General features: G+C 41.7%; 1 protein-coding gene across 1 annotated transcript in view; it reads left to right on the top strand.

Annotated features, from left to right (window-relative positions):
- Window positions 1–7,602: 7,602 nt before the first annotated feature.
- cops8 (COP9 signalosome subunit 8) overlaps window positions 7,603–17,219 on the top strand; it is a 34,815-nt gene continuing 25,198 nt past the window's right edge. Inside the window, exons 1-3 of the mRNA XM_061926372.2 lie at window positions 7,603–7,755; window positions 8,617–8,687; window positions 9,053–9,101. Of these exons, the coding sequence (XP_061782356.1) occupies window positions 7,684–7,755; window positions 8,617–8,687; window positions 9,053–9,101 (192 nt within the window). The 5' untranslated portion in view covers window positions 7,603–7,683. The remainder of the gene's footprint in view (window positions 7,756–8,616; window positions 8,688–9,052; window positions 9,102–17,219) is intronic.

The raw sequence follows: 17,219 nt of genomic DNA, 5'->3' as shown, positions 1-17,219 counted from the left end.
GCAGCGCAACATGGTCTCCACACTCTGGTTAACTCTCTCTGCCTGACCATTACTCTGAGGATGATAACCAGATGTGAGACTGGCCGTGGCCCCAATTCCCTTGCAGAAGGCCTGCCACACCCTGGATGTGAACTGGGGGCCACGGTCCGAGACAATGTCCACCGGAATGCCATGTTGCTTAACAATGTGGGTAGTAAGAAGGTCAGCAGTTTCAGAGGAAGATGGAAGTTTGGGTAGAGGAACAAAATGTGCGGCTTTGGAAAATCGGTCAATAAAGGTGAGTATGGAGGTATTACCTTGGAACGGGGGAAAAACCAGTGATGAAATCCATAGAGATGTGAGACCATGGGCGACTGGGGACGGGGAGAGGACACAGCAGTCCTGCCGGTGGTCTGTGGGATGGTTTATTACGTGCACAAGTACTGCATGCGGGGATAAACTCACAGGTATTTTTAGCCATGGATAGCCACCAGAACCGGCGGCAGATGAAGGAAAGAGTGTGTTGGAATCCCGGATGGCAAGAGAAGACACTGGAATTCCCCCACTCCAAAACTTGGGGACGTAGTTAACGATGGACGCATAGTCTGTTGGGAGGTCCCCCTTCTGGTCCCGGTCTCACCCTCAAAGAGTCTTGGACAAGACCAAGACCAAGACCAAAAGAGAACGAGAGACAAAAATGGGATCAAGAAAAAGGGCACAAGGAAACAAGCAAACGAGCGAGATCAAGAGGGAAGTCAGAGACGCGAAGCATACTGCGAGCCAGGGGCGTCACTAGCTTTTAAGGACGGGGGGGTGGCTTAGCCCCCAGGAGATGCACAGGATGCAGCTCAGAGTACACAAACCGCAGCTCAGAGTACCACCCTTTTTGGATTCACTCGAGGGAGTACTTGAGAGTGCTCCCCCGGGTGATTCCCTCGTTCTACTGGGGGACTTCAATGCTCATGTTGGCAGCGACAGTGAAACCTGGAGAGGCGTGATTGGGAAGAATGGCTGACCGGATCTGAACCCGAGCGTGTTTTGTCATTGGACTTTTGTGCCCGTCACAGATTGTCCATAACGAACACCATGTTCAAACATAAGGGTGTCCATATGTGCACTTGGCACCAGGACACCCTAGGCCGCAGTTCCATGATCAACTTTGTAGTTGTGTCATCGGATTTGCGGCCTCATGTTTTGGACACTCGGGTGAAGAGAGGGGCGGAGCTTTCTACCGATCACCACCTGGTGGTGAGTTGGCTGCGATGGTGGGGGAGGATGCCGGACAGACCTGGCAGGCCCAAACGCATTGTGAGGGTTTGCTGGGAACCTCTGGCAGAGTCTCCTGTCAGAGAGAGTTTCAATTCCCACCTCCGGAAGAACTTTGAACATGTCACGAGGGAGGTGCTGGACATTGAGTCCGAATGGATCATGTTCTGCGTCTCTATTGTCGAGGCGGCTGATTGGAGCTGTGGCTGCAAGGTAGTTGGTGCTTGTCGTGGCGGTAATCCTAGAACCCGTTGGTGGACACCGGCGGTGAGGGATGCCGTCAAGCTGAAGAAGGAGTCCTATCGGGTTCTTTTGGCTCATAGGACTCCTGAGGCAGAGGACAGGTACCGACAGGCCAAGCGGTGTGCGGCTTCAGCGGTCGCAGAGGCAAAAACTCGGACATGGGAGGAGTTCGGGGAGGCCATGGAAAACGACTTCCGAACGGCTTCGAAGCAATTCTGGACCACCATCCTCCGCCTCAGGAAGGGGAAGCAGTGCACTATCAACACCGTGTATGGCGAGGATGGTGTTCTGCTGACCTCGACTGCGGATGTTGTGGATCGGTGGAGGGAATACTTCGAAGACCTCCTCAATCCCACCAACACGTCTTCCTATGAGGAAGCAGTGCCTGGGTAGTCTGTGGTGGGCTCTCCTATTTCTGGGGCTGAGGTTGCTGAGGTAGTTAAAAAGCTCCTCGGTGGCAAGGCCCCGGGGGTGGATGAGATCCGCCCGGAGTTCATTAAGGCTCTGGATGCTCTGGGGCTGTCTTGGTTGACAAGACTCTGCAGCATCGCGTGGACATCGGGGGCGGTACCTCTGGATTGGCAGACCGGGGTGGTGGTTCCTCTCTTTAAGAAGGGGAACCGGAGGGTGTGTTCTAACTATCGTGAGATCACACTCCTCAGCCTTCCCGGTAAGGTCTATTCAGGTGTACTGGAGAGGAGGCTACGCCGGATAGTCGAACCTCGGATTCAGGAGGAACAGTGTGGTTTTTGTCCTGGTCGTGGAACTGTGGACCAGCTCTATACTCTCGGCAGGGTCCTTGAGGGTGCATGGGAGTTTGCCCAACCAGTCTATATGTGTTTTGTGGACTTGGAGAAGGCATTCAACCGTGTCCCTCGGGAAGTCCTGTGGGGATTGCTCAGAGAGTATGGGGTATCGGACTGTCTGATTGTGGCAGTCCGCTCCCTGTATGCTCAGTGCCAGAGCTTGGTCCGCATTGCCGGCAGTAAGTCGGACACGTTTCCAGTGAGGGTTGGACTCCGCCAAGGCTGCCCTTTGTCACCGATTCTGTTCATAACTTTTATGGACAGAATTTCTAGGCGCAGTCAAGGCGTTGAGGGGATCTGGTTTGGTGGCTGCAGGATTAGGTCTCTGCTTTTTTCAGATGATGTGGTCCTGATGGCTTCATCTGGCCAGGATCTTCAGCTCTCACTGGATCGGTTCGCAGCTGAGTGTGAAGCGACTGGGATTAAAATCAGCACCTCCAAGTCCGAGTCCATGGTTCTCGCCCGGAAAAGGGTGGAGTGCCATCTCCGGTTTGGGGAGGAGATCTTGCCCCAAGTGGAGGAGCTCAAGTACCTCGGAGTCTCGTACACGAGTGAGGGAAGAGTGGATCGTGAGATCGACAGGCGGATCGGTGCGACGTCTTCAGTAATGCGGACGCTGTATCGATCCGTTGTGGTGAAGAAAGAGCTGAGCCGAAAGGCAAAGCTCTCAATTTACCGGTCGATCTACGTTCCCATCCTCACCTATGGTCATGAGCTTTGGGTTATGACCGAAAGGACAAGATCACGGGTACAAGCGGCCGAAATGAGTTTCCTCCGCCGGGTGGCGGGGCTCTCCCTTAGAGATAGGGTGAGAAGCTCTGCCATCCGGGGGGAGCTCAAAGTAAAGCCGCTGCTCCTCCACATCGAGAGGAGCCAGATGAGGTGGTTCGGGCATCTGGTCAAGATGCCACCGAACGCCTCCCTAGAGAGGTGTTTAGGGCACGTCCGACCGGTAGGAGGCCGCGGGGAAGACCCAGGACACGTTGGGAAGACTATGTCTCCCGGCTGGCCTGGGAACGCCTCGGGGTCCCACAGGAAGAGCTGGACAAAGTGGCTGGGGAGAGGGAAGTCTGGGCTTCCCTGCTTAGGCTGCTGCCCCCGCGACCCGCCCTCGGATAAGCGGAAGAAGATGGATGGATGGCATATTAAGTCTTTCATATATATATATATATATATATATATATATATATATATATATATATATATATATATATATATATATATATATACATATATACATATTAAGTCTTTCATACATATATATATATATATATATATATATATATATATATATATATATATATATATATATACATATATATATATATAATGTATTTATATATATATATATATATATATATATATATATATATATATATATATATATATATATATATATATATATGAAAGACTTAAAGGTATACTAGAGGATGTTGTGGATCATGTTGACTATTGGTCCTCCCAATTGTCTATCATTCTGGTGATGTTACATAAGGACATATATATATATCAAATCAAACAAATGGCTTATCGATAAGCCATTTTTTTTTTTATTACAATGCCAAAATAGGCCTAACAATGCCAATGGTTGTAATTCTTTAGCACTTTGAGATTTGGAATCAAATGTAAAGTAGATTACAAATACAATCTACTATATAAATAAATTATATATATATATATATATATATATATATATATATATATATATATAAATAAATTATATATATATATATATATATATATATATATATATATATATATATATATATATATATATATATATATATATGCAAAATACGATAAGGGTATCGCAACTGGCTCACCTTTACAGGTACTCGCCCCTGCACCATCTGTGAGCCTGTGGCCTCGCTCTCTTCATCTCTCCTTCCATCAAGGCACCGGCGGGACTCTGCATGGCAGGGACGTCCTCCTCCCTGAGCCAAGACTAAGCTTGACCGCATACCTCAACTGGACATGAGTTGGTTGGCATCAGCAGGTTCTCAAATGGGCACCCCCCGTCATCAACGTTTCGTCGAATTAAGCCCATGACGCTTCGAAGGGGCTCGACGGCAGATCCAGCGTCCTGGATCTACCCCTGCCGAATGCCACCCAACTCTATGTCCCTAGTCCTTCAGTAGGTCGGCTCTGCCACCGCACCTTTCTTTGTATCCAAATCCAGCGTGATGCTTCCTCTGCCCTTTTAGTGGTGTTGGCTATCAGCCGCTTCCTAGCCAGCCCTTCGATCCCTAGCAGTCCGAGGGCTCTCCAGAGCGACCGCCCCGCAAAACCTCTACAGCCGACCTCCACCGGTAGGTTCCAGGCCTTCCATCCATTTTGCTGGCTCTCGAGGATGAGGGTTTGGTACTTCCTTAGCTTACGTTCGTACGCCTCCTCCATCCTCTCTTCCCAAGGTACTGTCAGCTCGATAAGCACCACCTGTTTGGTTCCTCTAGACCACAGAACAATATCAGGTCTCAGGGTAGTGTGGGCTATCTCCTCTGGGAATTTGAGCTGCTTCTTCAGGTCGGCCCGCATCTCCCAGTCGTTTGCCGTGGCCAGGACTCCTTTGTTCCTCCCTCCTGCTGCTGCGCTTTCACCTGCCCTGAGGAAGTGGATGAAGCGAGGCCCATATATATATATATATATATATATATATATATATATATATATATATATATATATGTATATATATATATATATATATATATATGTATATATATATATATATATATATATATGTATATATATATATATATATATATATATATATATATATATATATATATATATATATATATATATATGTCCTTACATAACATCACCAGAATGATTGGCAATTAAGAGACCAATAGTCAACATGATCCACCCAGAAATAAATAAAACAAATGGCTTATCGATAAGCCATTTAAAAAAATATATATATATTTATTTATATGTATCATTATTCTCCTACTCACCTTTACAGTAGAGACCTCTCCCCTCTCACTTTCTGTGCTCCTCTGCCCTGACTCCTACTGGTCAATAGGGGTTGTGGAGTGATTATTATTATTATCTACTGAAAATAGTCATATGTGAATGAGCTCAGCTCCTGTTCTCCTCCATGTGTAAAGTGAGAAACACAGCTGATGCTCCAGAAGGAAGTAACCCCAAATATAGCAAATGGTAAAAAAGAGTGCACATTTAACTTTATAAATAACCAGGACCTTCATGATGCATTTCAGGCTAACTAGCTAACTAAGTAGCAGCATTGTTTTAAAGCGGGAATGTAACTTTTGCCTGCAAAACAACACATGTACGACGGGCACAGAGGCTGTCTATAGTGTGCTAGACAGGTTTTTATTTGTCAAACACAGACCTGGTGTAAAGTGGAGCTAATACATTTTACTACAAGCAGTGATGAATACTTACTTTCTTTAAAAAGTTTCTTATGTCCATTTTGCATCCGTGTACGTTCTTGTTCTGCAGCGCTGTGTGCTTCAAAGCTGCGCACGTGCAGGACCGCAAGCAAGGTCGCAGAGAAAATGTGGACTGGATTTTGAGTGATGTGGGCATTTTCTATATGAACAAGTGGAATGGATTGGATACCGACGCACTAAAGGGGCTCTCTACCCTACGCTATGAAGTGAGGGGAACTGAGTGAATAATAGATTATGTGATTTTTTATTTAAACTCATATTCGGGCCACTTTATAATGAATATGTCGGCATGTATTTGTAAAAAAAAGAAAAGAAAGCAGCGCCCCTAAAATAAGCCTAACAACGCCAATGACCTTGTCCATAAAATTTGCTACACCTCCCTGATACCGAAGTACATGTCAAACTACTTCCATAACGTAAATGACCGCCATAACCACAACACCAGGGGGAGCTCCACAAACCGTCAAACCCAGATTCCGATCTAACATTCTCCTTCTATGCCACATCAATATGAAATGCACTCCCAACAGGTGTAAAAGAAAGTGCATCTCTATCCTCCTTCAAAACGGCACTAAAACAACACCTCCAGGCAGCTACAACCATAGCCTAACCCCCTCCCCCGCCACATCCCACCTCCCCGGATTGTAAATAATCAAATGTAAACAATCAAATGTATATACTTGTTCTTATGCTTTCTGAGCTCATTATGTTCACCACTCGCTGTACATATCCTACCAAGTGAGACCTACACTGTTACAATGTCCATTTCTCAGATGATGTAATTGTTGATGACTGAAGTATGCTGATAGCAACCCAAACTAACCCCCCCGCCCCAACCCCCTCCACATCCTACCCCCCAGATTGTAAATAATGTAAATAATTCAATGTATATACTCTGATGATTAACTTGTGTGATGACTGTATTATGCTGATAGTTTATATTTGACTGTTTTATGCTGATAGTATATATTTGTACCTTGAATTGATTAACGTGGACCCCGACTTAAACAAGGTGAAAAACTTATTCGGGTGTTACCATTTAGTGGTCAATTGTACGGAATGTGTACTGTGCAACCTACTAATAAAAGTTTCAATCAATCAATCAATCAATCAATCAAGTCTATCATAACAATGCGTGTTTTGATATGTTCTAATAGAATGTTATGATCGACGGTGTCTATTAATTTATAATATCTATGGTATAGTAAGCTATACTATAGCTTACTTGATCGATATATCGATCAAGTAAGCTATACTATAGCTTACTTGATCGATATGGAAAGACCTGATCGGTCCACGCATGCGCACAGACGACATCGCCTCCTGTCGTCTTCTTTTATGGCCCTCATGTTCGTGAACGCCTTCTTGGTTGCCATGGTTTTCTGTTTTTGAAATCTTTATTTCAATAACATTATCATTAAAAGATTACTGACAAAAAACTAAACAAACGTTATTCAAGAACACCAGTATTTATTTTTAAACCGTACGGATTTGTCTTTTTTTACTACGTTATCTACATTAAATACATCAATTCCCAATACTGAAAATGTTAAAAGTTTATTTTTTGTCAGGACGCAGATATGTATTTAAGATATGCCTCGTTTAGAAAAAAATCAGTATTTAAAAAAAATAAAAAAAATTGCGATGTCAGTCAGCAGCGCCTCCTTGCGCCATTCATTACAATGACAAAAGACTGAAATTGGGTGAAATTGTTCATTTTTATATTCATATTCTCTTTTAGGTGGTACGTGACGTAAGCATGTTTTTATACACTATGTAATATAATTTTTTTAGACAAAACTAATAAAACATTCAACTATCATAGCACCTGACGTCACAGAAGCTCCGTCATAAATTACATACTGGTAAAATATTGCGAGTTCAGGAAGTGACGTAATATTCGCGCATGCGTAGACCAATCGCGGAAAAAGGCAGTCAGGCACCACAACACCGCCTTCATCTTCTTCGTCACCATGCCTGCTGCGGTGATTATGGAAGAGAATTTCGACAAACTACTCGAACAAAGTGAAGCTCAAGAACTGGAGGTATTGTCACTGATTTTATTTAATGTGCAGGCAAAGATAAAGCGTATTTTGTGTATTGTGGGAAGAACTGAGGTGATACAGCTTTGTATGGCAAGCAAGCTCGCTAATGCTAACAAGTAAGCTAAAAACAAGCGTCAATGTAATATCAATCCCATCCATTTTTTACCGCTTATTCCCTTCGGGGTCGCGGGGGGCGCTGGAGCCTATCTCAGCTACAATTGGGCGGAAGGCGAGGTACACCCTGGACAAGTCGCCACCTCATTGCAATATGAGAATAAATAACATCATCAACATTTTATCTACTCAAAAATATTTTTAAAATGAGACTAGCCTAATAAAAACATTAATTTCAGCTTTCACTTGTACATATCAACCAAAAATGCTAAACATGTTCTCTTCGATTTGAGTTTGAATTGTATTTATATGGGTTGTGTGTGTGTTTTTGTTATTTAATTTATTTTGCGTTTGATCTTGCAACATTTTTAATTTGCAGCATTTTTAAGATGTTTTTGGTCGGAGGTCATTTTGTTTGTAACATTTGGATGTTGCTAATGGCTACGGTATTTGACTATTCATATGTATTCATACATGAACAATACATACACAACATTTGTAGAATAAAAGACAACGGACAGTAATCATTTAAGATATTTTGTCTCATTTTAGTAGCTCTTTGACACCCACAATTTAATGAAGCGGAAAATAATTACAATAAAGTAATGGAAAATAGAATATAGATCGTATATTTATTATTTACAATGGCTGATAAATATTACAGTATTATGAAAATATGGTTGTGCAAGTCAGGGGGGAAACAAATCATTATTGTGTGCATGGGAACTCATTGTTTTGTTCCAACAGTCTCCAGGAGGGATTGCAGCACCTCAAGTGTATGCTCAACTGTTGGCGCTTTATCTACTACATAATGATATGTAAGTTCTATCTTGTACTTTTAAACTTTAATCATGTACTACTTAATGATGTGTAAGTTTTACACCCTGTACTTTTAAACTTTAGCTGTATACTACATAACAATATGTAAAGATTTACATCTTGTAATAAACTTTAGTTATATGACATTACAATATGTAAGTTTTACATATTTTGCTTTTCATTTATATTCAGCAAGTCACAAGGTGTTGATGTTTTGCTGTTCTTAAATGGTATTTAAAAAAGGTTTCTGTTCTTCATAATACTTGTTTACATATGTATATGATTTAAAGATTGTCCCGTTGAAATTGTTTTTACTCAGCAAGCAAACATTTCCCTGTCTGATGTAAATGTGCTTTTTTTTTAGGAATAATGGCAGATATCTGTGGAAGCGAATTCCTCAGGCATTAAAAGCGGTAAGAGTTACACTTCCATCCAACAAATTATAATATTAGCTTGGTCAAAATTGATGGCACACAAGTATAGTGCGCTGTGTGCACAGAGCAGAATGTTACAGCAGAGTTCAATCAATCAAAGTTTACTTATAAGGGCTGCACAAGCCACAACAACACTCTCGGCTCAGATCCCACATCAGGGCAAGAAAAAACACAACCCAATAGGAACAACGACAAACCTTGGAAGGGACCGTAGATGTGGGGATCCACCCCTGGGTGACCAGAGCAATGGCTGCCTAATGGATACGGTTAATAATTTGAGACTCCAGTCCGTAGTGGGGCCAGCAGGGGATCCTCTTGCACGTAGACACGTCGGGGCGCAGAGATGTCACAGACTGACGCATTAGGAGTGGTCACGCCGGGTCCCGACTTTGAACAGCTTGCGCATCATCCGTCTAGGCTGATCCGTGATCACCTGGTAACCTCTGCACGAAGGAGAGGTGGGCAGAGCAGAAAAGAGACAGCAGATCAACTGGTCTAAAAAGGTCTATTTAAAGGCTAGATTATACAAATTAGTTTTAGGATGGCACTTAAATGCTTCTACTGAGGTAGCATCTCTAACTGTTACCAGTAGGGCATTCCAGAGTTCTGGAGCCCGAATAAAAAAAACGCTCTAAAGCCCGCAGACTTTTTTGGGGTCTGGGATTCACTAATAAGCCTGAGTTCTTTGAACGCAGATTTCTGGCCGGACCATATGGTACAATACAATCAGCAAGATAGGATGGAGCTAGACTGTTTAGTATTTTGTACATAAGGAGTAAAACCTTAAAGTCGCATCTTAGCCAGTGCAGGTGAGCCAGTATAGGTTATAATATGATCAAACTTTCTTATTCTTGTAAAAAATGTAGCAGCCACATTTTGTACCAACTGTAATCTTTTAATGCTAGACATAGGGAGACCCGAAAAAAATACGTTACAGTAATCGAGATGTAACAAACGCATGAATAATGACCTCAGAGTCAGTGGTGGACAAAATGGGACACATTTTTGCGATATCACAGAGATGAAAGAAGGCTGTTTTAGTAACACTCTTATTGTGTGACTCAAATGAGAGAGTTGTGTCGAAGATAATTTCCAGATTCTTTACCGAGTCGCTTTGTGTAATTGTTTGGTTGTCAAATGTTAAGGTGGTATTATTAAATAGGTGCCAAAGTCTAGCAGGACCGATAATCAGCAAACAACCTCAATCATGGATGTTCTTATACGTGCAAGCCCATCTTGGAAGGAGGAATGGGAGGGGTTTAGTAGCCTATAGAGTTTTGAGAGAGAGTGGGAAGCGGGGGAGAACAAGGAACTCCACAAATAAGCAATGTTTGGTCATCCATCCATCCATTTTCTACCGCTTATTCCCTTCGGGGTTGCGGGGGGCGCTGGAGCCTATCTCAGCTACAATCAGGGGGAAGGCGGGGTACACCCTGGACAAGTCGCCACCTCATCGCAGGGCCAACACAGATAGACATTTTAACGTGAAATAAGTGTTCATTTAGCTGCTGTGCAACTATTTTTTCAAGATTTTCGTGATAAAGGGAAGGTGGAACTGGTAGTTTACCATAAGGTCAGGATCGAGGTTAGGTCTTTTGAGCAGAGGATGAATACCCGCTTTTTTGAAAGCGATGGGAACAGTGCCAGACAAAAGTGATGATTATATTTATTTATTATATTTATATATTATATTATAATTATATATTTATATCATTATATTTAGCACTGATGGTCCTAATATTACAAACAGCTCCTTGATAAGTTTCCCAGGAAGTGGGTCAAGTAAACATGTTTGTTTGTCCCATTTACAAGTCGCAGGAATACTTCTGTTATTTCTTCAAAAAGAAAGAGATTATTTTGGAGGGCAGTATCCGTCGTACATACATATGTATCTGCGTTAATAGAACCCAGTTGGAGCTGGGACGCGTTATCTTTAATCTCCTTTCTAATGAATGAAATGTTCTTATTAAAGAAATGTATAAAGTCATCAGTTGAGTGGGTGTAGCTACTGGGAGGGGGGCGGGGTTGTCGTTTGGTGGGTATGTGATGCTACTGTACTGCACAAATATTTAGGTAAGCGCGTGTTTATAAGCTATTAAACTATCGCTCCATGCTTGATGGAAAACCTCAAGTTTAGTCGCGCACCTTTTACATTCCAGCTTTTTATATGATAGTATAGGAGCTCTGGTTTCTTCTGTAAATCACAGGGTAGGTTCATCTTTTAGGGGCCTTTTTTAGCTTTAGTGGTGTTATTCTATCAATGGCATTGCACTGAGAATTGTTAAAGTTGTTAGTGAGGTTATCGATTGAGCCCAAATAATTTGGGAATGCTGCCATTACTAAAGGAAGTAGGCCAACAAGAGTCGTAGCTGTGATAGCATTAATATTGCGGATGCTAAAGCATTGGTTATTAGTAGCTTGTTGACAATGAGTCAGAACTTAAAATTATATAAGGTCATGATCGGACATTACTTTAGTGTACGGGAGTATCATAACTCCGGAGGTGGTGACACCCGAACAAGGACTAGGTCTATCATATTACCGTTGCGCTGCATGGGTTCATTTATTATTTGTGTAAGACCACAGTTATCAATTATGGTCTGGAGCGCCACGCACGGAGGGTCTGACGGGGTAATTATATGGATATTAGTATCCTCCATTATAATTATATTATCTGCGTGCGTTACTAGATTAGCGACATCCTCTGAAAATTCACTGATAAAGTCCGGATAGGGCCCAGAGGGGTGATAGACAACAGCCAGATAGAGAGGTAGCGGTCTGACAGACCTAGTAACCTCAAAATATTTATATTTATTACTTAGGTTTGGGGGTAAGGTTGAGGTTTTCATTGTATATTAGTGCGACCCCTCCACCCCTTTTAAGGGGACGGGCAATATGTGCACTCAAATAGGAGGAGATGTCTCGTTAAGCGGGAAAAATTAATCTGGTTTTAGCCAAGTTTTGCTGAGACTAATGATGTTAAAATTGTTGTCTCCACTGACCTCACTTAACATATAACGTTTTGGGAGACAATGATCTGATGTTTAAAAAGCCCATATTATAGGTAGTGGGCTGTTTAGAGGATTTTTTGTTAATGTTATCTGTATTACTGATATTAATAACATTCAGTTTATTTTGTGTTGTGCGCCTTAAATAATTTTGATTACATCTAGGAATTGATATGATGGGGATCTTGAGATTGTTTGCTTGGTGCTGCGATAGATTGAACGTGTCATAATTTGCCCCCTCAGACGAATGCATGTCCACCTCTGGCACAGTCACTACAGAAAAAAAACGTTATGTGAGTTATGAATTATTCTACCAGAAAAAGTTAAAGTTAAAGTACCAATGATTGTCACACACACACTAGGTGTGGCGAAATTATTCTCTGCATTTAACCCATCACCCTTGATCACCCCCTGGGAGGTGAGGGGAGCAGTGGGCAGCAGCGGTGGCCGCGCCCGGGAATCATTTTTTGGTGATTTAACCCCCAATTCCAACCCTTGATACTGCGTGCCAAGCAGGGAGGTAATGGGTCCCATTTTTATAGTCTTTGGTATGACTCGGCCGGGGTTTGAACCCACAACCTACCGATCTCAGGGCGGACACTCTAACCACTAGGCCACTGAGTGCAGGAATTCTCCAGCCTGCTGCTGGTTAGTTCTAGCTTAACTGACTCCTCACTCGGACTAACAGACACTGTAATTGCTTGTGTCCGAGCTTGCTTAGTTAGTCAAACTTGACTCAAATAGTAATCTATATTTCTGGAAAGAGTGATGGCGCCTTCCCGGTTTGGGTGAAGGCCGTCCTCCCTCAGCAAGCCCGGTTTGCCCCAGAAAGAGTGCCAATTATCAATAAACGTTAGTCCTTGTTCTCTACAAAAATGAGCGAGCCACTTGTTAAGCGAGACTAATCTGCTATACTTCTCATCATTGCCTCTCGCAGGTGGGGAGCCAGAGACAAGTACTCGATGCAGAGATATATTTATAGCGAAATTACAAGACCGATCTATGTTCCTCTTTGTAACCTCCGACTGTCTCATCATAGTGTATTTGGAGCCGACATTTACAACTATGTTCGCGTAGCAAGTGGGGCGATTAGCCTGTCGTACGTGTTTCTAGGCCTGTTGCGAGTCAGCTAAATAAGACTAGCTTCAATGTCAGGTGCTCTGGCCTTGGGAATACACTTAATTATGGCTGGTTTACTAAGATGTATGTTCCGGGTGATGGAGACTTGGGTGTAGGACTAGCTAAAGGGCTATATCTGTTATGCGTCTCAAGCGGTACACCGTGGCTTGCAGGCCGCTTAGGGCTGCTACAAGCTGGGCTAGTCAGTTCGCTACAGCTAACGCTAGAAAATATGTCCGTGGCATCTAAAGTTAGGAAATTACTTTGCTCTAACTGGTGGACACAGTCCTCCAATTTATCCATGAGAATGGTGCACGAAGAGCAGGGAGCCATACTCAATTTGTTTCTTTCACCGAGTCGAGTTCTTGCTGTCTTCAGGGCAGTAGCAGCAGCGTGAGGGAGGAGATGCCTTTGGAGCGTATTTGCTTTCGACCGAGACAAGCTTAGCTTCATTAGTTTAACAGCTAGCTAGGTTGTATCTTTCACCGAGTCGAGTTCTTGCTCTCTTCGTAACAGTAGCAGCAGCTTGAGGGAGCAGAAGACTTCGAAGCGTAGTTGCTTTGAGCCGCGACTAGCTTAGCTAGCTAGCTGAGAGAGGGGTGGTGGAACAGAGAGTGGGTGCTTTGCAGGTTTGATAAGACTACTAAATATGTTTGATATTTAGTAGTCAATAAAGAAAGTTGTAAAATAATTAGAAGCACTCAGATAGAAAGTACTTAGATTTTTCGCGTCAGCAGCTAGCGTCAGCAGACATTTCCGGATGTGACGTCATCAAAAATTGACTAGCACGTGTGATTACAAAAGCCAACAGCAAAGCAGAGTTTCAAGTTTTGTCGACATTTTTGTCGCTCTATGCAGCACTCATTTTTACTTTCTGTTACAAGTTGGTTAGCCACCAAACTAATATGGCTACTGTTCAGCAAACAAAGAGCAAACTATCTGAGTACCAAAGAGCCTAGATCTTGCTATTAAAAGCAGATATGAGCAAACATTTTCTGGGGGAAACACTGCACTTGTAGCAAAAATGCGTTTTAAGAACTCTGAAACAATATAAAATACAAATAATATCAAGTTGATACTTAAATGGGAAATACTAAATGTTAAAACTATATCAAACCTTTAACAAAGTGATTACTGCAAACTTGTGCTTTCTTCAACTTTGCTCCTTTGGACTGGAGTGCGTGCCCCTTTTCTCGTCCTCCTTAATAAAATCTTACAGCTTTTGCCCTTCTTGATTACCTCTCAAGGAACTCATAAGAAACTTGTGTCCTTTTTGCGATTTGAACTGTTCCAACAGCCTAAAACAACGCAAGCATATGGCTTTTTTTTTGGAAAGGTAAAATGCCGCCCACAACGCTATGACAACAGATGCTCTCAGGCCCACCACTTCGAGCCTCACATGATTAATAAGCCGGACGTGATGTCCGCTGAATACAACCTATAGGGAGAGTTTGGCCAAACCGGTTTCAGGCGATCCCAATGATTGCTCAAAAGGCACTCATGTGACTTCAGAGTGCCATGATGGCTACCAACTTTCTCACAAGACATTTCTATTATCTGAATAGTTTTTAATGCCATGTTGTGTGCTGCTTAGGGGCTAACAAAGCCGTCCGGTTAACAGTTGAAGACCTATTTTTACAATTGTAAAGACAAGATTTCGGACGACCATTAGAACAGAAGCTGCATTGGCTGCGGAATGGAGAACTGAACAGAGCTGCGGTATTGACACCATTTTCTCTAAGTGAGTGGCTCGTGAACCCAGATGTTGATTTCAGTTTAGGAGGGTTATCTAATCTTGCCAATGAAAGTTTGAAGCAGATGGGAGTTTAAAAGCTGTAGCAATGGGAATCTAAAACCGGTTCTCAGTGTATCAATTCAATTCCTTGGAATCGCATGCCAATGTTTTCAAACGACTCCCTTATCAATGCCAGTGGTTGGGAATGACGCAATAGCGTCTCCTTTCAGTGTACGAAGTGTACGAGCAATGACTAAGTTTGTGATTTAAAGCTTGCACCCATTTTCCACAGTGCTACTGATTTTCAAGAAGTGAAAATGAATTGTAGTCGGAGAAAAGTTGCATGTTTTCCAGTTATATCTATTATTTAGGTGAAACTCATAAAATTAGAATATCGTGTAAAAGTCCATTGATTGATTGATTGAAACTTTTATTAGTAGATTGCACAGTGAAGTACATATTCCATACAGTTGACCACTAAATGGTAACACCCGAATAAGTTTTTCAACTTGTTTAAGTCGGGGTCCACTTACAGTGATTCATGATACAGATATATACTATTTTCATAATACAGTCATCACACAAGATAATCATCACAGTATATACATTTAATTATTTACATTATTTACAATTCGGGGTGTGGGATATGGAGGTTAAGTTTAGTTGGAATCAACACTTCAGTCATCAACAATTGCATCATCAGAGAAAATGACATTGGAACAGTGTAGGTCTGACTTGGTACATATATACAGCAAGTATTGGACACAGAAAGAGAGATCAGAAATTATAAGAAAAAGTGACATTCATGTCAGCAGTTCAACTTCCAATGTTAAACTAATGTGTGATATTACCTCATTACATGCAAAGTAACATATGTCAAGCTTGTATTTATTATAATTTTTAAGATCATGCTAACAGTTTTTAACGACCCCACTTTTTCTTAGATTTTCAATTCAATGTTGTCATAAACTAAGCCATAATCATCTAAATTAAATCAAAAGAAGGCTTGAAATATCTTGTTTTGTATTTTATGTATATGATAGTTTCATTTTGTAAATCTAAACAAACCATTGTAATATTTTGAGTGTCACCATTTTTTTTAGGAGATGACAAAAGATTCTTAAACATTTTTAAAATAATTAATATTTTAGTTTTTTCTTGCTCTGATGTGGGATCTGAGTGTGGCATGTGCAGCTCTTTGAGACACTTGTGATTAAGGGCTATATAAATAAACTTTGATTGATTGATTGAATATAAATATTACATCTTAAGGAATTTTCATGTTTTATTTTGTTAAATTCTACAAAATAATATTTATTTCTTATATTTATTTTCTATGCTATGTGCCTCTTAAGACCTCACCGTTGGCTTTGTAAGGTCATCTAAGCTCTAAACTAAACAGATTTGATGGTAATCTACATTTTTGCTCTCTTTTTTCCAAATAAGAATCAATGAGAGAACCGTTAAAGAACCGAATCGTTAAGCAGAATCAAAAGTAGAATCGGAACCGGAAAAATCTTATTAATTCCCATTCCTACTGCCAAGGCATGCCTCGTCTTGGGACTGTGAGTAAAAACTTAATTGGAATCCTTATTAAAATATAAGTTATACATTTATCTGTGAGTCTGCCACTGATAAATGTATTAATGTCTGAATTGATCGATTCACACATTTGTTTGTTTAGACGTGTCAAGTGCTTGTTGGTTTGTTTTGTGATTCACAAGTCGAGTGGTTTGTCCAAAGCTGATGAGGATTTTCAGGCATGTGAAATGTCCACGTAAACGTGGAAATCTGCCTTTTAAAACATTCCCTTTTGTGTTTTTTAAATGAAATATCAATACAAATACAAACGCTCCCCTTAGCCTTAGGTATTCTCTGTTCTTCTTGCTTAAATGCGGCACTAGGTTGCAGAACGAGGAGATGATCAGGAGCACCAAAGCAAGCTCGCTAGTTAACTAACCAGCTCGCTAGTGTGTTGTTGTCTCCGTTTGCGCTCCGTGTCATAATGTTGACGGCTGTCTACTTTGCAGCTTATAATTTTTGAAATATTATAATTCAAACACTGTTAGTTCTGAACTAGTTGTAGTTGTAGAGTATTTATTATTAGCCAGGGAGAAGGTTTATTTTTGACGTAAGTCACAACACCGGAAGTATATTACCTGAGGGGGCGTGGCTACAGGATAGCGTTGCCAAATGGGAAATGTTTTTTGAGTTTTTTGCATTCATGTTACAGTA

Source organism: Nerophis lumbriciformis, linkage group LG31 (genome assembly GCF_033978685.3).
Source record: "Nerophis lumbriciformis linkage group LG31, RoL_Nlum_v2.1, whole genome shotgun sequence".
Classification (NCBI taxonomy): domain Eukaryota; kingdom Metazoa; phylum Chordata; class Actinopteri; order Syngnathiformes; family Syngnathidae; genus Nerophis; species Nerophis lumbriciformis.
This window is presented reverse-complemented; position numbering and strand designations above follow the sequence as displayed.